General features: G+C 41.9%; 1 protein-coding gene and 1 pseudogene across 1 annotated transcript; one reads left to right on the top strand and one right to left on the bottom strand.

Annotated features, from left to right (window-relative positions):
• Window positions 1-974: 974 nt before the first annotated feature.
• Window positions 975-1,320, bottom strand: LOC125341443 (annotated as a pseudogene).
• Window positions 1,321-1,328: 8 nt separating this feature from the next.
• LOC125341315 lies at window positions 1,329-23,533 on the top strand. Its single transcript, XM_048333351.1, is given in 9 exon segments — window positions 1,329-1,431; window positions 11,351-11,437; window positions 12,362-12,486; window positions 15,504-15,561; window positions 15,832-16,193; window positions 16,311-16,948; window positions 16,950-17,312; window positions 17,361-22,889; window positions 23,434-23,533. Coding segments are annotated over 9 exon segments (7,365 nt in total).
• The last annotated feature ends 238 nt before the right edge of the window (window positions 23,534-23,771 follow it).

The following is a 23,771-nucleotide window of genomic DNA, read 5'->3' as shown; positions in this document are numbered from 1 at the left end:
TCTGCTCTCAATAGGTTGTGTGCTTTGCAGGAGTAGCATTTCTGCATATTTCCATGGGATTGTGCCTTCAATTTTTTTTTTTAAATCTAGCCTTCCTAAGTGACCTGATTCCTTTTTATGGCGATATCTGGACCAGATGTAAATGTGAAGCAGTGAGTGACTGTATCTGCTTTGAGGGCACAACTTAAATTGGCATCAACTCAGTATTTCCTGGAGCTCAAAGACAGATAAGGAACAGGCTGGGTGAAGCACATAGGCCCCCAGCTCGTGCTTCATACTCAGGGTACATTTTAATTCCTAAACAATATACTGTTTCCATATTCCTTGGCTGATCAATTAACAGGCCAGAGTAGGGTGGAGGCGTGGTGTTTGTCTTGTTTTATCTCCTAATATATATTTTTAGGAACCTCCATACCGATTTCCATAGTGGCTGCACTAATGTACATTCCCATCAACAGTGTCTTTCCCCACCGCTTCTCTCATCCTCATCCATGTTTCTTGTATGTATTCTTTCGTTTTGTTTTGTTTTGTTTCTAACTCTTAGCATTTATTTAAAAAATTAGTTTCAGGGAAATGCAAATGATAGTTTACATGAATATTACATCTTCATCAATAGAGACAGCTAGCAAGCACACATTTGAGTAATATAATGTTGCCAAAGTTTCTACCCTGGCATTTTTATTTAAACAGTAAGTCTATAAAGTTTTTAACTGAAACAAATAAATCAACAGCATTTATACTACAAAATTCACAATATGAACAGGAACAAGTAGTTATCTAAATCACACTGGAAATCTAATGGCATATTCCATCATATTATTAATGCATAAATTAGTATTAAAAAGGTAAGAAAAACATTTTTATTTTACAAAAAGAATAGCACACTGTTAAGAGTTTTTTTTTTCTCTCTTTTAAATTCTATTGTACAACACAATCAGTTCAGGGGCTTTTGTTTGAACAAATGATCCCACAGTCTTTCTCACATGCTCCTAAACAATCTGCTAGGTTTAACTGATCACATGATTCAAAATGGGGATGGTCTTTCACATTTGCTGCTTGTAATTCCTAAGTGGTCAATCTTTAGTATTTTCACTTCTGGGTAAGAGAAAAGGCATTTTGGTCCATCAATTCACCTACTCGCTCCTGGAGGACATTAACCAACTCTGCTATTATGAAGACGTGAGTGTCATCGATGTCTTGGATGATGAACTTCTTCCCCAGCGCGTTGGACTCACCCAAGTAAAAGAGGAACTGCTTCATAGAAGGATCTCATTCTATAAGCATTCCTTTCAAGACCTTGACCATCTTTTCCTGGTCAGAAGGTGCAGATGGCCTCAAGAATGCCCACTTTCCCCAGTCGCTCAGAGGCTCCGCACGCGGGACTCCGGCAGCTGCTCCCGCCATATCCCGGCGTCATCAACGAAGTCTCTTGTATGTATTCTTGATGATGGTCATTCTGACTGGAATGAGACTCAATCTCAATGATAATTTGGTTTGTCTGTCTTTATGGCTATGGATGTTGACATGTACTTCTTAGTCATTTTTACTTTTTGAAATCTTACTTTATAACCTTAATGGTTATGGGGAAGTGGTTGAAACTTTAGGTGATGGGGTTTAGTTGAAGAAAGTAGGTCACTGGGGGCTATGTTCATGAAAGGTATGTTTTGTCCTCAAACCCTTGTCCCTTATCATCCTCCCTCTGTCCTTCCTGGTCACCATCAGAGAAGCAACTTTGCTCCATGTGTTTCATCATAACCTTCTGTGTCATCACAGCCCATGGACACAATCCTTTTCTGCTTACTCATATTTGTCTTGGGTTTTCTCACATATGTAACTAGAAAAATAAGCCTTTATTTATTAAGGGCCTGGGCTTGTAAATAGTAGAAGCAGACACTTAATTCCTTAAGGAAAAACAAATATATGAACAAAATTAACCATGCCTCAAATTCCTAACAGTCCAATGGTTGGAGTTCAGTTCATATGCCTGGAAGGGAGGACTTCCAGTATCTACCTTGAATAAGGTCTGAATATGAGATCTATTTCATGAAGACACAAAGAAGTTCCCAAATCAGAAATATTCAGCAGCCATTTCATACATGTAGCTCCTCAAAAACAGTGCTGTGTGTTAGCAAAATGTACCAGTTGATGGAAGATTTGTGCCCCAGTTGCTCCTTGTCAGTAACAAGATCCAAACGTTTGGGCCTTCATTGCTTATGATGCAATAATCCTAATTCTTTTTGAGTGCTGAAAGTTGATGGCTCTTACCACATGTCCATCATCCTGCCTATTAATCTCAAAGACTTACTGTCCTATACCTTTCAGTTCACCTTTCCACATAATCACTAGCCATGGGAACTTTCCCCCATGTTACTTAATTTGTATATTAATTTCTTCATCTATCTTCAGCCCTACCTTGCAAAGTAGTTTGAAGATTGGAATTATATGTGCTACGTGCTTAGACTGGATCCAGTGGGAACCTTGAATTTGATAAGGAGGACTCAGGCTTTGTTTTAGCCTTCTCTCATAGCACAATATAGATATTTAAACTATTTTTGTTGTTGTTGTTGTTCGCTGTGGGACTTGAACTCAGGGCCTTTGCTGTGTCCTTGAGCTCTTTTGTTCAAGGTTAGTGCTTTACCAGTTGAGCCACAGTGCCACTTCCAGTTATGGAGTGTTTAATTGGAGATAAGAGTCTCACAGGGACTTTTCTGCCTGGGCTGGCTTCAAACCACATTCTAAGACCTCAGCCTCCTGAGTAGCTAGCCTTACAGGCATGAGCCACTGGTACTCGCTGTTATTTAAACTGTTGATATCTTTCTTTTCTTATATACAAAATGGAGATGTTTGTCCATTCTTCTCCATAAAATTTTTGTGTGTATTAAATGAGAGATTACACATAATATGCTCAGTTCAAAGCCTGGTACATAGCACTCTCTATATAGTAACTGTTATGATTGCAGTGGTTTCATTTGGTTTCTAGAAATGGGCTCCTGATAGAAACTCCTTCTTTTAGATTTTCTTGTTTTGCTTTTTTAAAAAACTGTTCTTCTTATTAAAAAATTTAGAAATTCTTTGGGTTTTGATGCTCTTGCTTGCTTTTTGCTCTTTCTCTGAAATTGCAATAGAACATGTGCCTATTCTTAAAAACATTTACTTTCATATGCTACTTCTTGTATTTCTTAAAAGGTTCTCTTATTTTGATTCATGTATATTTTCAGAATTTTATCTCTGGAGAGATCAGTAATGAACAGCATCAGTGGTTACCTCTGGGAAAATAAAGGTCTGGGATGCAAAAAAAGCATTTTTTCCTGCATTCCCATTTGTGCTGTGTATATTTTTGGAAATTACATTGCATGTATCTACATTGAGATAAATAAATGGTTATCAGATTAACAATATTGGCTTTATAAATATATATATACATATATATATGAATTTTCAGTTATAGACTCTATGGTCTCCCTCATAGGGAATAATTAGCACAGGTTTAGGCAAGTCACAGCAGAGGATCACAAGAGCCCAATAGCTATACCCTTATGAACACATAAGATGATGCTAAGTGAAATGAACTTCATGTTATGGAAACGATTGTTATATCACTGTTGTAACTACTTTCAATGTGCTGTGTGTAACCATAGCTTCTATTATTGATGATCTTCTTGTATCCCCTTCCTGTGGTGTACCTGCACTATCTCTATATCTTATCTGAGTACATTGGAAACCATGTATACTGGTATTAGAACTAGGAAACTGAAAGGGAATACCAAAATTGAGAGACACGTGGTAAAAAAGACAAACAACTACAAAAGCAACACTTGCTAAACTGTTTGGTGTAAATGAACTGAACAACTCATGAGGGGGAAAGGGGGAGGGGGAGGGGGGAATGAGGGAGGAGGTAACAAACAGTACAAGAAATGTATCCAATGTCTAACGTATGAAACTGTAACCTTTCTGTACATCAGTTTGACAATAAAAATTTAATTAAAACAAAAAAAGAATGGACAACTATTGCCCTATGTAATCGCAAAGATATCTAAGTTAAATACAGAGCTCCATAATGACCCCAAGTGATTTCTTATTTTTGTTATACTCTGCCTTCTGTGAGACCATTTTACAGTGAAATTATCTCAACTCAAAACCATAAGCTGGTTGTCAGATCCAGAGGCAACAGCTTCCTTTCACAACCTATAGAAAAGCAAAGAATCTCTCAAAGAGATTTTCTCAGAAAAGCAAAAATTTTTATTTCAAGAAGCCTCTAGCAAATATATTTTTTTCCCATCTTAACTGGCCCAGATGAGATCATGAATCCATTTCTTAAAAAAAAAAAAATTACCCACAGAAGTTGGGCGTCACTAATGTGCTTATACTAATCTGGACCCACTGTGAAGCTGGCTGACTTGGCCCACAGCATCCATGCCAGGAGAGGCATGTTAAAGGAAACATCATGGCAGGGTGGCAATGGTAACATGTGGACTTGGGCCTACCTAGGTTACCACCTTCGTTTTGTCCCTGTTGTTTACAAGTCTCTGTATTGATTTGCTTGACCTACCACAACAAAGCATGGCAGACTGGGTGGCCCAAACAACAGAAATGTATTTTCTCACAATCTGAGGTCTACAAGGTTGAGACCAATGTTTCCATAGCAACTCCTTATTATATGTTTGTTTACCTAACTCAGAACTTTCCAACTAGGGGACCAAAGGCAGCAGGGTAGTAATTATCTTGATATATGGGTTCTTTCAGTCTGGTAGTCAGGCTGAGTTAGGGCAAGCAGCCTGCCTTCAAATGTAACCATAGTTAACTCAATTTCAGAATAGCCCTTCATACTCTGCTATATGGTATTTTCCTTGTGTGTTTCATGACATGCAAATTGAGAAATATCACTTATCTCTATAGTTTCCCCTTGGTTAGAACCACACTTTCACTTTTGCTGACACTTTTTTGACCTGAATTGATGCCATTTTCTATTAAAAGAGACCTAGCTTATTCAGAAAATCATGAGTCCCGATCTGGTAAGCATTTGGAGAATATTTGTTAAAAAATTTTTACTTAGGCTGAAATTTAAAAGACTGCTAATACTATGAATTAGCAAGGCTATGGGACGACTGAAAGTCTTGTTAGTGGGAACATAAAATAATTCATCTACTTTGGAAAACTATCTGGCAACTATTCTAAAGTTAATTATATTTCTTATAATGAAATTATAAGGTATTTGCCCCTGAGAAATGAATGTATATGTCCACAAAAAAGACTTAAAAATATTTATAACTTGCACTTACTTGAAGTGATTTCAATCTAGCTGTATTCTTTTGGCTTAATTTTTTTTTTTTTTTTTTTTTTTTTTTTTTTTTTTGCCAGTCCTGGGCCTTGGACTCAGGGCCTGAGCACTGTCCCTGGCTTCTTTTTGCTCAAGGCTAGCACTCTGCCACTTGAGCCACAGCGCCACTTCTGGCCGTTTTCTGTATATGTGGTGCTAGGGAATCGAACCCAGGGCCTCATGTATACGAGGCAAGCTCTCTTGCCACTAGGCCATATCCCCAGCCCCTTTTGGCTTAATTTTTAATTCAGTGATCAATTACAGTCATGTGTTAACTGGTTGCTTACCAAACACTGCCTCATTTTGTGCAGGAATAAATAAGGCTAATGTAATTAGAAACAGTGATTACATGCCTTTTCAGTGATTTCTAAGAGACTTTATTTTGTTGCCTTTGCAATGCTGAAAACTGTTCGTATATTGTGTCCCATAACCTAATAAAAAAATTGTATATTTATTTGGATTTTATTTACATGATTATTTGTAAATGGTTGGTGTAACTTGTACTTTCAAAAACTTACCAAGTCCCCTAATGAACTGACTTCTGGTTTGTTTTTTTTTTTCTCTTTTCAGATATGTGACTTTTTTTTAGTGGAGGCTTTTCATTGATTAATATATACTAGCACCTAAAATCTAGCCTTTAAAATATTGATAGGATTACTAGTTCATGCCTGTATTCCTGTCTGCTTGGGGGACTGCCAACCCACCCAGGCAGGGAAGTTCTTAGAACCCTTTTCAATCAATAGCTAGGCATGATGGCACATGTAGGTATACAACCAGGCAGGAAGCAAAACCCCATCTCAAAAATAACTAGCAAAGAGGGCTGGTAATATGGCCTAGTGGTAGATTGCTTGTGTCGTATACATGAAGCCCTGGGTTCGATTCCTCAGTACCACATATATAGAAAAAGCCAGAAGTGGTGCTGTGGCTCCAGTGGTACAGTGTTAGTCTTGAGCAAAAAGAAGCCAGAGACAGTGATCAGGCCCTGAGTCCAAGCCTCAGAACTGGCAAAAAATACATAAATAAATAAAATAAACAGCATGTAAATGGGGCTGGAGGTATGGCTCAATGGTAAAGCACCTGAAAACAACCTCAATGGCAAGTTCAAATCCCAGGACATCCCCTTTTAAAAAAGCTTATTTTAAAAAATAGCAATTAGATTTGACTAGCCCAGCTAATCAAAAGGTGGACTCTTTTGTCAGGAATAAAGGCTGAACAAAAAAGTAACTCAAAGTATTCATCTTTATTTCAAATGGAACTTTATCCTTATCACAATAATAGTATTCCAAGACACTAATTTTTCCACAGTAGTAAGATTTTAAAAGCATATAGCTGTTTCATGGTAGACTACATACAATAATCATCTTTACTGAATTAATTAATTTTATATTGCCTTTTATACATCAAAGCAGTGGAGTTTGTTATAGATGAGGAAGTGCTTCAGTAAGCCTGTAAGCAAAGAATTGTGATAGGTTTGTTCACTCATTTGTACAAAGCACAACCAGAACTTTACGTTGGGTGGCTTACATACATCTTGATTACTGTTACTGTTAATAATGTTGACTTTTTTTTTTTTTTTGGCCAGTCCTGGGCCTTGGACTCAGGGCCTGAGCACTGTCCCTGGCTTCTTTTTTGCTCAAGGCTAGCACTCTGCCACTTGAGCCACAGCGCCGCTTCTGGCCGTTTTCTGTATATGTGGTGCTGGGGAATCGAACCTAGGGCCTCGTGTATACGAGGCAGGCACTCTTGCCACTAGGCTATATCCCCAGCCCCTAATGTTGACTTTTTAAAAGTTGACTACATAAATATGTCACTGTATGTACTAAGAACTGGTTTTCCTGACATTTTAGAACCAATGGCTAAGAAAAGCCAAATCCTTGAGAGGTTGAACATTTCAGGAAATTGAGTCAGTATGGAAGAATATCAAATAAACAGGATGCTGAAGTTCTATCTGTCTCATCTCCTATGATATGTTCTTACTGATGAGTGAATGTAGCTTAAGTCTTTGTGTGCATCCTCAAGGGGAAAACTTCAAAGAGGGACCAGATAACATTTTAGTGGAGGAATTGTATTCCAGGTGTTTCAGCTTGAACCTTATTATTTTAAGGAAAAATTAAAAAAAAAATAAATAGAGCAAAGCCTGTAAAGCAAGTTGACAAGAAAAACATGCAGAGTTGGTTAGCACAGAGAGAATATACTGACCTGTCCACATTCTGGCACTGTGAGTGCAGGGCCCAGCTAAGTCAAACGTGATACATTTTCAATTATTCTCACCAGCAAGGAAAAGGAAAATAAACAATCTACAGGAAATGTCTTGAAAAGGGTCAAGCAGTAGCAACTTGGAATTTTATCTACTTTCTAGGCATTGAATCCTTACCGCTCCAAGCATGGCATTTCCAGCTGCTGTGTGATGAGCACCTTGGAGATGGTCAGGGTCAATGGAATGGGTAAAAACTGCTAGAGGAAGAAAATCTCTGCAGGGAATGATTTGATGTTAGTTGGCCACATGAAATGATCAAGCTTTGTGTTTGGGAGGTTTTATTTTCTTAGGTGTTAAGATTGAATTGGTAAATGCTTTATAGACATTTTTATCCAGGTGCCACTCCAATTGTGTATGTAATAAAATTATTTATATTGAAAGGGGGAAATAATTTTTCAACATTTTACTGTGAGTATAGATTTATTAGGGATGGCAAAGAGCACTGGTTAGCAGTTTCCCTTGTAAAGTTGTCCTTGACTGATTTATAACATAGTAGTTGTAGCCCTCCCCCATCCCCTCACCCCAGCAAAAAGAACTATTTCTAACCCAGATGTGTCATTTGAGACTTTTTAGCAACAATATAACTGGGGGGGGGGGGTCCTCCAAAGGTGTTTGGCTTTTGAATTTTTCCTCCCCTAAAACTCAGCACAAAACAGGGTATCAATTTTTCCACCAAAATCTTTCTGTGTTTTGTGTGTAAAGGAAAGAAAAATGTACTTGGTTACAATGCATTTTATGAACACCATGTACATATATTAGCTGTTTTGTGTTCAGAATGGTAGCAATTGCTTTGTATATTGAAGTGATCCTTGTGAATTTGTGATATATTGTCACAAAGTGCTTTTCCTTACTGTAATCTTTGTGGTATCAAACTGTCATAATGCCCTTTTACACAAACATTTATGTGCAGTCATATAAACATTGCTTTTAAAAACTCAAAAAAATATTTATAAAGGAATTATGTCTAGGGCTTGCATGTAACTTAGTACCCAAAGCACTTGCTTAACAGTGCGACATCCTGCTTTTGATCCCCAGTACCAAAAAAGAAAAAAAAAAAAAAAACAAGAGTTATGTCTAATGTTCAATAACTTCAAAAAATCAAATGTCCTGGCAACAAGATAATAGATATATGTTACTATATTTGTATAGTGGAACTCTGTATACCTCACAAGAAAGGATTTAATCACTAGAACATACAGGAAAATAGTTGAGTCACAGACATTGTACTAGTTCACAAAATCCAAGCACAAAAATGTGCACACTGCATTTGTATGATGGATTATATACACTTTATTTATATGATGCCCTTAACATCACCAACTTGTCCATATTCATGCATGTGAAGGTAGTGGGTACTTCTAAGTGGGCAGTTGGAAGTGGACTGTTGAGGATTCAGTGTGCTGGCCATGCTCTGAGTCCTAGTCTGGGGCATAATACCTTTTAGGCATATCATATCTGAAAATCTAAGTTGGACACTTCAAATTAGTATCTTTACTTTAGCTGTGTTGCCATTGGGGAAAAAATCTTGCAAATAATGCTGTTTCCTGAGTTTGTAAATGATATAAACATTAACCAGTCTCATAGCTGGAGGCTGATGGCTCACACTGATAATCCTAGCTGTTCAGGAGGCTGAGATCTAAGCTAGCCAGGACAGATACATCCTAGAGACTAATCTTCAGTTAACCTGCCAGAAGCTGAAAAATGGAAGTGTGGCTCAAGTGGTAGAGAACTAGATATAAACAGAAAAAGCTAAATGAGAGTATGAGGCCCTAAGTTCAAGGCCTAGTACTGGCAACAAAAACAAAACCAGAAAGAAAAGTAATCTTAACCTATTTTGAATTTATCTGAAAACAAATACATATTCTTTTTTTAAACTTTTAGACAATAGCAAGAATTAAAATGTAGGCAATAAATCGATTTTTTTTCACTAGAAAAAAATCATTGCTGACTTCTGAGGCTTTAAAATTTTATACGATATATAGATATTACTGTTTATGACAACATATAATTTGCATATATATTTATATATTATATATTTTCATCCTCTTCATTCTCCTTAAATTTTTAATAAAGTCTGATTCTAGTGTACTAGCTATTTTGTAGCTTTCTTTTACCTTTTGCATACATGTTTATTGAGGCTTTTTAAAATTTCTGTGTTTGTTTTGGTTTCTTGAGGTGGTTGGGATTGAATCCTTGGCCTTGCCCATACTAGGGCAAGCACTCTACCAATGAGCTACACCTAGGACTGCATGGATGCTAGGCAAGTGCTGTACCACTAGTGCATATCTTCAGCTCCTCTGAGGAAATTTCTTTAATACTTGGTTTACTGTAATTAGACTTCAAATAAATATTGCATTTTATTGGCCTATTTTCTTGACATCCTGCTCCCGCCTTCCCTCTACTCCTCCTTTCCTCCTTTGTATTATTTGAACACCCTGGGTCAGCATTTGTCCTACAGTAGTGTTACCTGGCTGCAACCCACTGGGGTCTTTGACAAAGTCCTGTCTTCCAGTGGTAGCTGGAAGAGGCTCTGTTAGATTATTTCAGGCAAAGCTCTTGAAGCAACTGTTAAAATATTCCCTGGGAAGGTCATAACTATTTAAAAAATCTGAACCATGCTTAAGAACCCAATTAAATGTCAGGGTGAGTGGTGGTTCAAAGCTTGTTTATTTAGGGATAATAAAAAGGAACAAGCCTGTTATTACATCTGAGCTGATGTTCCCAGTGATGGATGAAGTATAAAGGTGACATGAACTCTCTACAAGCCAAAGTAGAATGGGCAAGATATTTCATTCTGTGTTGTTTAGTGGACTTTCCAGCTCTTGTACCCCTTGGCTTGGTCCATCAGACACAGAGGGTTGGCAATTAAAGACCGTCTCTGGGGCAGACTCTGTTCCATTTACTCTGTGGAGGAAAAAACTTTTTCCTCCATCTTTTCACATTTACTAGGTAGAGGACTATATCTTAAAACTGACCAAAGACACATTAGCAAGATTTCTGTTCACAATTTTTTTTTTGCCAGTCCTGGGCTTGGAATCAGGGCCTGAGCACTGTCTCTCGCTTCTTTTTTGCTCAAGGCTAGCACTCTGCCACTTGAGCCACAGCGCCACTTCTGGCCATTTTCTATATATGTGGTGCTGGGGAATCGAATCCAGGGCTTTATGTATACAAGGCAAGCACTCTTGCCACTAGGCCATATTCTCAGCCCCTTCTGTTCACAATTTTAACAGACTAACTACCAGGAAGCTGCAACTTGAGGTGTCGAGGGAAGGAGTAAGTCAAGGGGAAGGTGATAGATGAGCAAAAAGAGAGAATGGGTGGAAGAATGCAGTCATTATGTATATATATATATATATATATATATATATATATATATATATATATATATGAAAAGTGGAACTCAGCAAACTGAGGGGCTGCATTGTATTGGAAGAGATGGGAAAGAATGATGGAAATGGTGACATTGATCAAGATGCATTGTACTCTAACATGCTGAACCCCTATACAACTACCTAAAGATAATAAAATAAAACTATAAAGATTTCTGTTCACATATGTATATAGAAGTTCATAGAACAATGTAATCCAAGAAAACAGGAGGTAAGGCTTTATACTGTCATGATATGGTGATAAGAGAGGTATTTACAAGCAGGCAAGTGATGTTTAGGGGAGATAAAGGGATTGTTGTAAAAGAATGGATGGGACACATGACAGTTTGTGAGAAAGTCCCATGAGGTAATTTCTTCTCTCTGTGTCAACTTCTTATGTGGTAATAGGGGTCCGTCTTCCCCAGTTGCAAAATTGCCAGTGGAGATTTTATGACTTGAGATGTTATCACTTTGGGAAGTTCTTCTCTCAGCCAGGTAAGAGAGTTAAGGAAATGCTCTTGGAGATACATTCTGGGTCTTGTCAGTTTTCTCCTGGGACTCTTCCCTAGGGGTGTACAGATAAGGAACCAAGTGACTGGCTGCTCCCCATCCCATGGAGGCAGTCTGTCTTGGGAAAGTTCAAGTTGTGTCTTAACTTCAGTAGGCTGTGGTGTAGGTGTCAATGTGGCCACTGTATTTGTTGAAGTTGGGCCTTTCTGTGGTGCAAGTGATCCAGTATTTCATGAAGGAATCTTCTATGAAAAGAACAGTGAAATGTATTTCTGGTCGGAACACACTATAACCCCATTCTTTAAAGATCAAAGTACAGATATGGTGATTTCTGTTTGTCTTAGATGGTAGGATGAATATGGTAATCATGGCTATTTTCTCTAGCAGAACAAAAAGGAAAACTTAGCCTAGGCACAGTTACTCAGATGCCTCATTAGCACCCTAATAGGCCCATAGGAAAAAATTCCTACTAATGAGTTCCTTTGTGTTTGCAGGCCAAAGAACACCACCTTTTGTTATGAGAATCTCCTCTTCCCCATACAGAGTCTCCCTGAGTAGACTGGCTTGACCTGCTGCCTTTAGCAATAGATTCTCACAGTAGATAAAGGAAGTCTTTTCCCAAGTAAATGGAGAAGTCAGGATCAAAGGTATTTAGCCTTGAGGTGATAGTAGCTAGAAGATAATTACAGCTCTGCCTTGACTGGTTATGATCCTTTGTTTTTATATCAATAATCTTTATAATGACTACCTGTTGTGATAGGAAAACTTTTGTATTAGTCTCCTTCCTCCCAGAAGTAACCTCCTCCACTTTTGTATTTGAGATGGATATCATGCTGTATTAATGTTTATCCTTGAAGTTGTAAAGTTGATTTCAAACCCTATATAAACCCTGGCCCTCCTGAAATAAAGTGTGCATTGATTCACTCACCTTGCATCCCCATGTCCTGACTATGGCTGAAGTTACCCGGGTCCAACTGGAACCTGATATTCTGAATCATAAGAAATCGCGGAACTACCGATCTCCGAGCTCTCAAGTGAGGTGAGAGATACTTTTTAATTCACAGGAGATAAGGGAACTGTGTGTAATTCACAGGAGATAAGGGATCTGTGTGGAGAGCTCCTATTCTTAAAAAATTACGGGGTTATGGGACAAGCTAAATCAACTCCATTTTCTAATCTTATCCACCATGTACTGAAATGGAATGGAAGTATGATCTCACACTTACAAATAGATGAGTGCGTACAGGTGGTAGTGGAGTATAATCTTGGTTCCTGGAGGAAGATACTTTAGATTTAGAAGTCTGGGAACGAATAAAGAATAATGTGGAAAAGGCATATAGGTATGGTGACAATATTCCAGTTACATTTTGGTCTGTTTGGGCATTAACGCGTGCTGCCCTGAGTAGGATGTCTCCCGATGCTATCATAACATCAGCTGCTGAGCCAGAGGCTGATGTGGAGAAAGCTATGAAGACTTATAATTTGCCACAGGAGGCAGAAACTCAAATTGGGCAGGAGCTAAAAGAGATGGCTACATCTGAACAATCTCCTGTCAGTTTTGTTAAAGAAAAATTAACATCAAATAAGCCTTCGGCCTTTACATATGTTCCTTCAGAGAATGACGCTAAAGATTGTGGCTGCAGGGCCCACTTTTACTTTAATCTAATGACTATGGTTCTGTTTCTCTCCCTTACTATCAAACTTTTCCAGTCATTCAACCCTCTCCAGCCAGAGGTGTAGCACAGCCCCCTCATTATGAAGATATTGACCAGATTCACTTAACTTAGGACAGCTGTAATATGGGGCCAACTCGTGGCTCCATTCCAGTGAAGGAGGCTTCCCCATCATTTTTTCCTTACAAACAGCCACTAGCAGGGGAGCTGCCACTCCCTGTTTCTGTCCATCAGCTTGGAATTGGGGAAGGACTAGTGATTTTTCTTTTACCTCTCAAGAGAATTTTTACTGCAATTGCACTTTTAATTTGTGCCTGCGCTACATGTTTCATGCATATGTTTCATGTGTCTTTGTCCTTGTCTGATTAGTTGTGTTTTGTGTGAACTGCTATATTGGAAAAAAGGCCAATGGTGGGCAGGCTGATTGCTGGGGGATGGAAATCTCCACTAGGGAGGAGAATTTTCAGGGCCCTATAGATTTTCCATCGCTCTGGCTGGCAGCTTGTGGACGCTGGACATGCCATCCAAGGCATAAATCCTCTATGTCCTGTTTTATCTTGACTAGTTTTGTCTTTGAGGTTGGTACCAGTTTTAAATATAAACTTCTATTTTCCATATTTCTCTTGTTCATTTACATGTCTATGGGGAAAACAGAGTCTACAATGTGCTGTGTCTCCTTCTGCAAGAAGGCAGTTGAAAAGGTGCAGGCTGCTAAAAGCCTCATTCAAACAGCTGGCTAATCTTAGCCTGGGAGTAATTCAAAACTGTAAAATCCCCCTAGTAAAACTGGGCTAAACACTGGAGTAAAGTGCTGGGTGGGCTCAGTTATACTCCAGGGGACCCCAACCCAGTTATCTTCAGCTAAAAAGTATTTAGTATGCTAAGATATTTTGCTAAAACTAACAGGCCCTAGTAAATGAGACTAAAAAAATGCTAAAATCATTCATTAAAGATTTTGTCTTAAGTTTCGGTCATTGCAAGAGTAAGATTGGCAAAAATACCTCTTGCCACTTAAAAATGTGTGGCCCAGAGTTGTTTTGAGTGCTTTTAAGTTCTTTTATATAAATACTTGCATATGTGAATGTATGTATGTGTGTGTATGTGCACGCACATGTATGTGGGTGTGAATGTGTTCAAGATTAAAACCATATGATGTAAAAATGGGTTAATTCAACTTTAAACTTCAAAAGGTTATCAAGTTTTGGAATTACCAAAAGTTTTAAAGGATTATTATTTTATTTTAAAAAACTATAGTTAAAAATTCTTTAATTCATATTTATAAATAAATAAATAAGAACCTAGCATGGGCCAGTGAGCCTATCCTCAGGAGTGACTGATGAATGAACGAAGGTACAGCTTAGCCAGTCCACATGGTGGGACAACCACATCCACTCATGGTGGAAGAAGGCAAGCTGGTGCCAAGGCAATTCATCAAGCTCGAAGCAGTAGGATGGAGATAGGCTCATTCTATAGGACAGGCCAATGGAGGCCTTTCTTTTGTTTCTTTTATTTTCAGGTAAACATTGGAAACCTGGTGGTAAAAATAAATGACTGATATTTCTAAAACTGCCTCTTAGGATGGATTCAAATTGGAATATCTTAAAGTGAAGGGCTAAGACAACTCCATCTTAAAAGCAATAGCATAAGACAACTCCATCTTAAGAGAAATAGCAACCATCTTGTTGTTTGTGTTAAGCTAAGAATAACCCAGCACATACGTAAAAACCAGCAAATGACTTGTTTATGGTGAAACTAGCCAGGCATTGTACAGATTCCAGGAATAAGATTGTTTGTGCGGATGTTTACGCCGAAACCAATAGGTCATAAAACCCATTTCCCAGATGGCCCAACTGGTTTGGGAACGTTCCTGTCACACTGACCGCCTTGGAATGTCCGCCAACCAATTATAGATGTGTGGAATGTCCTCTGATCAAATTTTAGAAACCCCTAGCCCCGAGCCAATCAGGTTTGTCCCTGCACCTCAACCCTGCTTGCACCTGGTTTATGTAACTTTGTGATTTTTTCCTTTAAATACCCATGTAAAACTCTGCTCGTGGCCTTCCTCCTAACCTCCGCTGCGTCGGTGTGTAGGACGAGGTCCGGGCTGCAGCTCGCCTAATAAAGCCTTGCCTTGCTTTTGCATTTCGGAACGTCTGGCTCTCGGTGGTCTCTTGGTGGTCTTCTAGGGCTTGGGCACAACAGTTGGGGGCTCGTCCGGGATCCCCAAAGACCCCCGAGACCCCAGACCCCGAAGGTAAGAAACAGCGCTGTTAATTTGTCTCGTCTTGTCCCTTGTCTCTGTGTGTGTTTCACTTTCATTTTCTTGCAGGAAGCCGGCCATTCCACCTTGTACTTTTTTCTTTTTTCATTTTTTTTAGGGGCCTGTCGAGCGGACGCGCTCATCGACAACCCTGGGGGAACTGGGAGACGTCCCAGGTCCTCCATCCTTGAAGGGGGACCCCTGGAACCCCGCCTTGATACTTGTAGGGCGCAAATCAGTCCGGTTCCTAGCCGGCACTGACCAAGAGGGTCTCCTCACCGAGGCTCAGTCTGCCCACCTTGAACTTGAGTCCACTCCTTCTGCATCATCGCAGGAGGTAGGGGGACAACTTGGGAGATCTCCAAAACATACTAGTAACTTGTTATTTTCTCAGGCCTGTGTATTTGGTACCTTCTTTGTTATTGTAATTGTTGTGTTTCTTGTAGCTGTCTGGATTGAACACCTGACCAGAGCCATGGGTAATGTGCCATCTAACCCCCTAGAATTAACCTTAGCCCATTGGAAGGAGGTTAAGGAAATTGCTCATAATCGAAGTGTAGATGTTAAGAAAGAAAAGTGGATAAGTTTATGTAAATCAGAATGGCCCACCTTTGAGGACGCCGAGTGGCCTCCTGAAGGAAGTTTTGATATAATTAAAATTGCACTTTTACAGGCCAAAATTTATAATGTGCTTAGTGGGCATCCAGACCAAGTCCCTTATATAATTACTTGGAGGGCACTGGTTGAAGAGGATGGCCCCGCCTGGGTGCATGCTTTCTTGTCCCCCCCAGCCTCTTCTCTCATCCAGGTATTCACTAACAAGACACAGGGGGAAGAAAAAGCAGGAAAAAAAGAAACCACCAAAGAAGAAAAGAAGCCGCCTCCTCCATACTCTCCTCTCCAACCCTCCCCGCCTGAAATACAGGAGGAAGATGAAGACGCAGAAGAGAACGTGCCACCAGCCCCCTCCGCACCAGAGGGTCCTGCCCAGTCAACCCGACGGCGCCGGGGAATTACGCCTCCCCACAACTCCACTGCCCTTCCCCTCCGCCCCGTGGGTCCCGTGGATGAAAATGGCCAGCAGCAATTCCAGTACTGGCCGTTTGCCACTAGTGACCTATACAACTGGCGTACCCAAAACGCCCCCTTTTCTGAAAAACCCCAAGACTTGATTCGTTTGCTTGAAACTGTCCTTTTCACTCACCAACCCACTTGGGATGATTGTAACCAGCTTTTACAGGTTCTTTTCACCACCGAGGAGAGGAGTCGCATCCGAGAGGCGGCCCGGAAACTTGTCCCCGGCCCAACCGGAGCGCCCCTCACAGACCCTGCCGCGATCTCAGTCTCCTTTCCTGAGACTCGACCAACATGGGACTATAACACGGCTGAAGGTAGGGAACGACTCCTCATCTACCGCCAGGCTCTGTTGGCAGGTCTCAAGGCGGCGGCTCGCCGACCTACTAATATGGCCAAAGTCTATGATGTGAGGCAGGGAGAAAATGAAAGTCCGGCAGCATTCCTTGAGCGGCTTATAGAAGCCTTTAGCCAGTACACTCCCTACGATCTTAACTCAGGAATCCGCTCAGATTGTTATGTTCACCTACATAAATCAAGCTGCCCCGGACATAAAGCGAAAGCTGCAGACAATAGACAGGCTTGGTGAAAAATCTGTTAGGGACTTAGTAGCAGTGGCGGAGAAGGTCTATAACAAAAGAGAGACAGAGGAGCAGAGACAGGAGCGAAAGGACAGGGAACGTGAAGCTGAACGTGAAAGGAGAGATAGGGAAAAAGAAAAGAATTTGGCTAGGATCCTGGAGCAGCAACAAGCGCAACAGACTAGAATTTTAGCACAGCAGCAAGCCCAGCACAGAAGAGACATTAGAGAAATCTTAACCTCTGTGCAACCTGGAAACTTTAGACGATCCTCGTCTCCTACTAGAGAACGAAAATTCAAGCCTCATCCTAGAAAACCTAGAGTAGGAGAAAACCAGTGTGCCTATTGCAAGGAGATAGGACATTGGCTCAAGGACTGCCCAGAACTAGCCAGAAAGGAGGAGAAAAAACAGAAAGTAGGATCCAGAGTGTTGCCGGCCTTAGAGCTAGCTGAAGACAGCGACTGAGGGAGTCGGGGCTCAGACCCCCTCCCTGAGCCTAGGGTAACTTTGAAAGTGGAGGGGAGCCCAGTCACGTTCATGGTGGATACGGGAGCAGAAAACTCAGTACTACTAGCCCCGAGAGGGCCGATGTCCAATAAAACAACATGGGTGCAAGGTGCAACTGGCACCAAACCCTATAAATGGACTACCCGAAGAACAGTGGACCTAGGAGTGGGCCGGGTAACCCACTCATTTTTAGTCATTCCTGACTGCCCCTACCCATTGCTTGGACGTGACCTTTTAACAAAAATGAAAGCTCAGATACAATTCACAAGTGATGGAGCTTTGGTAACAGACTCAAGAGGAAAGCCTGTAAATATATTAATCACTAGCAAACTAGAAGAGGAGTATAGGCTATACCAACATCTCAAGCCTGAGTCTCCAGAAAATGAGTGGTTACAGGCGTTTCCCCAGACATGGGCAGAAACTGGGGGGATGGGACTGGCAAAACATCGTCCTCCAATCTTTGTGGAACTCAAAGCTGGAGCTGACCCAGTAAAAGTTCGCCAGTACCCCATGTCACTAGAAGCAAAGAAAGGGATCACCCCCCACATCAGAAAATTGTTGGAATTGGGAATCCTAAAACCCATCCAGTCAGCCTGGAACACTCCATTACTGCCCGTCAAAAAGCCTAACTCCAATGACTATAGACCAGTACAGGACTTGAGAGAAGTAAACAAAAGAGTAATGGACATTCATCCAACCGTTCCAAATCCATATACTTTGCTGAGTTCCTTACCACCAAGCCACGTGTGGTATACTGTGCTAGATTTAAAGGATGCCTTTTTTAGCCTGCCCTTAGCCCCACAGAGCCAAAATTATTTTGCATTCACCTGGCATGATCCTGAAATTGGGATAAGCGGCCAACTGACCTGGACCAGGCTGCCTCAAGGATTCAAAAATTCGCCCACCATCTTCGACGAAGCACTGCATGAAGACCTGAGTGAGTACCGCTCTAAAAATCCTGAGATAAGCCTGTTGCAATATGTGGATGATTTGCTGATAGCTGTCTCAGACAAAATTAGCTGCCTGAAAGGGACAGCTAGGCTCTTAAAGACGCTTGGCAATCTAGGCTACAGGGCCTCTGCTAAAAAGGCACAGATTTGCAAATCTGAAGTCACCTACCTAGGCTTCATACTAAAAGAAGGCAAGCGTTGGCTGTCAGAAGCACGAAAAGAGACTGTACTAAAAATTCCTGTACCAAAGTCAGCCAGGCAAGTCAGAGAGTTCCTAGGAACAGCGGGCTTTTGCCGGCTGTGGATACCTGGGTTCGCTGAAATGGCCAAGCCCTTGTATGAAGCCACCAAAAATGTCCCAGAGTTCCACTGGACTGAACAAATGCAAAGGGCCTTTGAGGCAGTTAAGAAAAGCCTCCTAGAAGCCCCTGCCTTAGGCCTACCTGATGTGAATAAACCATTCACCCTATTTGTGGCCGAAAATAAAGGGATAGCAAAGGGGGTGCTCACCTAGCCAATTGGGCCTTGGAAAAGACCAGTCGCCTACTTATCCAAGAAATTGGATCCTGTTGCTGCTGGGTGGCCCCCATGCCTGAGAATAATAGCCGCAGTAGCCCTCTTAGTGAAAGACGCAGACAAACTGACCTTGGGACAAAATCTAACTGTGGCCACTCCACACGCTCTGGAAGGGGTGCTAAAACAACCGCCTGACCGATGGATGAGCAATGCCCGCATGGTCCATTACCAAACCTTGTTACTTAACCCCGCGCGTATCAGTTTCTGCGTACCAACAGCATTAAACCCAGCTACCTTGTTGCCGGATCCGGACCTGGAAGCGCCTCTGCATGATTGCGAGCAGATCCTGGCCCAAGCACATAGTCTCAGGCCTGACTTGCTGGACTCACCGCTATCACAGGCTGAGCACACCTGGTTCACCGATGGCAGCAGCTTCATGCGAGAAGGAAAAAGGTACGCAGGCGCGGCAGTCACCACGGACGCTGAGATAGTGTGGGCAGAGGCACTCCCCCAGGGAACTTCTGCACAAAGAGCAGAACTAGTGGCACTAACAAAAGCCCTACAAATGGGGAAAGGAAAGAGACTAAATATATACACGGACAGTCGGTATGCGTTTGCTACCGTACATGTTCACGGAGCTATCTACCAGGAGAGAGGGTTACTGACGGCCGAAGGAAAAACTGTTAAAAACAAGCAAGAGATTCTAAATCTCATTCGGGCCCTCTGGGAACCAGCCAAGATTGCTATCATGCATTGTCCAGGACATCAAAAGGGAGTTGATTTAGTGACTAAAGGAAATAACTTGGCAGACCAAGCAGCCAAGGAGGCGGCCCTCCAACCTAGAGCAGAAATATTAACCCTAGCGGATCCAGGGCCGCGGACTCTGCCTCCCGTGCCCCAATATTCTCAAGAGGACCTAGAATGGATTAGGAAAATTCCTATGGCCCACAAACCCCCGGACAAAGAAGGAAAAAATGATTGGTGGAGAACGTGTGAAGGGAAACTTATCTTGCCACAAGAACTAGGTAAGGGGATCCTCAAGAGAATCCACCAGGCTTCCCATATGGGGACCCGAAGAATGCAGGACTTGCTTCGCCACTCAAAAGTAAAAATTAGACAGGGAAACCAAATTGTTGAGGACATTGTCAAAGGTTGCAAAGCCTGCCAGCTCACCAATGCAGCGGCTCAACCAATTATGAAAGGAAGCCGCCTTCGTGGAGACAGGCCAGGTGCGTATTGGGAGGTAGACTTTACAGAAATTAAACCTGGAAAATTTGGATACAAATATTTGCTAGTTTTTGTAGACACCTTTTCAGGATGGGTTGAAGCTTATCCGACAAAGCATGAAACTGCAAACGTGGTGGCCAAGAAGATCTTGGAAGAAATCTTACCCAGGTATGGCTTCCCATCCTCCATTGGGTCGGACAACGGACCGGCCTTCGTCTCAAAAGTAAGTCAGGGAATAGCCACTGCACTGGGGACTGATTGGAAATTACATTGTGCTTATAGACCCCAGAGTTCAGGGCAGGTAGAAAGAATGAATCGGACCCTAAAAGAGACCTTGACTAAATTGGCCCTAGAGACTGGCGCAGATTGGGTGTCGCTCCTTCCTTTTGCCTTATTTAGAGTAAGAAACTCACCTTACCAGCTTGGTTTCACTCCCTTTGAAATAATGTACGGGCACCCCCCGCCCATTGTTCCTAGCCTTCAGACTGAATTGCTTGCAGATTTAGATGATACTGAATTTCTATGTAAACTTAATCATTTACAGCTTGTGCATAAGAATGTGTGGCCTCAACTTAAGACACTATATGATTCTGCTTCTGTCCCTACCCCTCATTTATTTAGACCAGGGGACTGGGTGTTCGTTCGGAGACACAACCCAAACTCCTTAGAACCACGGTGGAAGGGACCCTACGTAGTGCTGCTGACTACTCCCACCGCCCTCAAGGTAGACGGCATCGCCGCCTGGGTTCACTACTCCCACGCAAAACCAGCTGATCCCTTCGCGTTGGACGAGGATTTTCGTGGAGAAACATGGGAAGTCTCCAAACATCCAGACCCAGCCACTCCGCCTTCGCCTCAAGAAACGAAAGTTAGACTGAATAGTGCTACTATTATGATCATTTACTTTTTACTTTCATATTTTATTGTTCAAGTTAATGCTGATGCTAATGCTAACCCTCACCAGCCCTTCCAGTTATCTTGGCAGATCACCCCAAGAGGGGGAAAACCCCTTGTCTTAGCAACTAAAGAAGCCCCCTTAGGGACCTGGTGGCCAGACCTAATAGTGGACCTGTGCGACCTAGCTGCAGGCAGCTGGGATGTGCCAGATCATGATGACCCAAATCTAGATAAGCAACTTCCCGAGTGCAAGGAAAAAGAATCCTGTCTAGTCCCGTGCAAATACAGCTCCCTAACATGGGGATCTAGACATGGATGTGGCCACCCAAAGCTAAGAGCTGAACTGAGAGAAATGCCTTTCTATGTGTGTCCTAGAGATGGGAGAACTAGGGCAGGTGAGAGAAGATGTGGAGGGGAAGCAGATTTCTTTTGTAAACAGTGGGGGTGTGAAACCACGGGACAAGCACACTGGGACCCACACTCCAGCTGGGACTTAATCACCATAAAACGAAACCATACAGGAAAGGGTCTAGAAAAAGAAAATAGTCTTGCTTGTGAGTGGGCTAACTGGTGGTCGGGACAAGGAGCCTGCACTAAATACAGATGTAACCCTCTGGTAATTAAGTTTACCAAGAATGCTAAGACCTTCGGTGGGTGGACTAGAGGAAGGACATGGGGATTAAGGTTGTACATGTCAGGGTATGACCATGGACTTACTTTCCAGCTCAAACTCATTGTTAAACCTATGACAGATGTAGCAGTGGGACCCAACTCGGCCTTAAAGCCTCAAGACCACCTTGACAGGCCGACACCAGGCCCGACCCCATTTAGAGCCCCAGAACCCTCTCTTAATTCAACGCTGGCTCCAGGTACTGGACCCTCCTCCCCCATGTATACCCTGGCCTATCTACCCCGTAATAACAACCCCCTAGTAAACCTGATGCAGAAGTCCTATATAATCTTAAACCATACTCAGCCCAATTTAACTAGATCTTGCTGGTTATGTTATGATGTTGCTCCACCCTATTATGAGGGAATTGCTGTCTCTGATAACGTGTCTCAAGCCAAGGAAGAAGAGTCTTGCAGGTGGAAGTCAAAAGTAGGGCTCACTCTAACTCGAGTCACTGGTTCAGGCACTTGTATTGGAAAACCGGGAAAAGAAATGGCTCCTTTATGTAACCACATTATCAATCATAAATCAGCAAGTGGTTATTGGTTGCCTCCACAAGATGCTTGGTGGGCATGCTCTAAGTCGGGTCTAACCTCTTGTGTACACTCTGCTGTCTTAAAAGATTTTGAGGATTCCTGTGTGTTAGTACGACTGGTACCCACTATATCTTACTATCCGGAGCCAGATTTCTTGGACCGTTTACAGGGCTCCTGGAAACAACTCAGTCTAGAATACAATCCCCGGGTAAAAAGAGAGCCCTTTACAGCTATAACCTTAAGTATATTAATAGGAGCCAGCTTGGGGGGACTAGGTACAGGAGTAGCCTCCCTCGTCCAACAAAGAGGATATTATGATGACCTACGGATGGCTATAGATGAGGATATTAAGAAAATAGAAGAATCCATCTCTCACCTCCAGGAATCCCTTACATCCTTATCAGAAGTAGTTCTCCAGAATAGGAGAGGGCTAGACTTACTGTTTCTACAGCAAGGAGGACTTTGCACTGCATTGGGAGAAGAGTGTTGTTTCTATGTTGACCATTCAGGAATAGTAAAAGATAACATGTCCAAAGTCAGAGAAGGGTTAGAAAAGAGACGCAGAGAATATGAGTCAAAACAAGGCTGGTTTGAAAGATGGTTTAATTCTTCCCCATGGCTTACTACTCTAATATCCACTTTGTTGGGGCCCCTAGTGATTATCATTCTCCTACTAACGTTCGGGCCTTGCATCCTAAATAGATTAGTCCAATTCATGAAGGACAGACTAAACACCATACAGTTAATGGTGCAACGGAGCAGGTACATACCTGTTCCAGAAAGAGAATTGTTAAGATTAACTCTTAAGTCTGAAACACAGGATTGTGCTTCATGCCCATAACTCTAGGGGGGAATGAAGGGCTAAGACAACTCCATCTTAAAAGCAATAGCATAAGACAACTCCATCTTAAGAGAAATAGCAACCATCTTGTTGTTTGTGTTAAGCTAAGAATAACCCAGCACATACGTAAAAACCAGCAAATGACTTGTTTATGGTGAAACTAGCCAGGCATTGTACAGATTCCAGGAATAAGATTGTTTGTGCGGATGTTTACGCCGAAACCAATAGGTCATAAAACCCATTTCCCAGATGGCCCAACTGGTTTGGGAACGTTCCTGTCACACTGACCGCCTTGGAATGTCCGCCAACCAATTATAGATGTGTGGAATGTCCTCTGATCAAATTTTAGAAACCCCTAGCCCCGAGCCAATCAGGTTTGTCCCTGCACCTCAACCCTGCTTGCACCTGGTTTATGTAACTTTGTGATTTTTTCCTTTAAATACCCATGTAAAACTCTGCTCGTGGCCTTCCTCCTAACCTCCGCTGCGTCGGTGTGTAGGACGAGGTCCGGGCTGCAGCTCGCCTAATAAAGCCTTGCCTTGCTTTTGCATTTCGGAACGTCTGGCTCTCGGTGGTCTCTTGGTGGT

Source organism: Perognathus longimembris, chromosome 24, assembly GCF_023159225.1.
Source record: "Perognathus longimembris pacificus isolate PPM17 chromosome 24, ASM2315922v1, whole genome shotgun sequence".
NCBI classification, from domain to species: Eukaryota; Metazoa; Chordata; class Mammalia; order Rodentia; family Heteromyidae; genus Perognathus; species Perognathus longimembris.
This window is presented reverse-complemented; position numbering and strand designations above follow the sequence as displayed.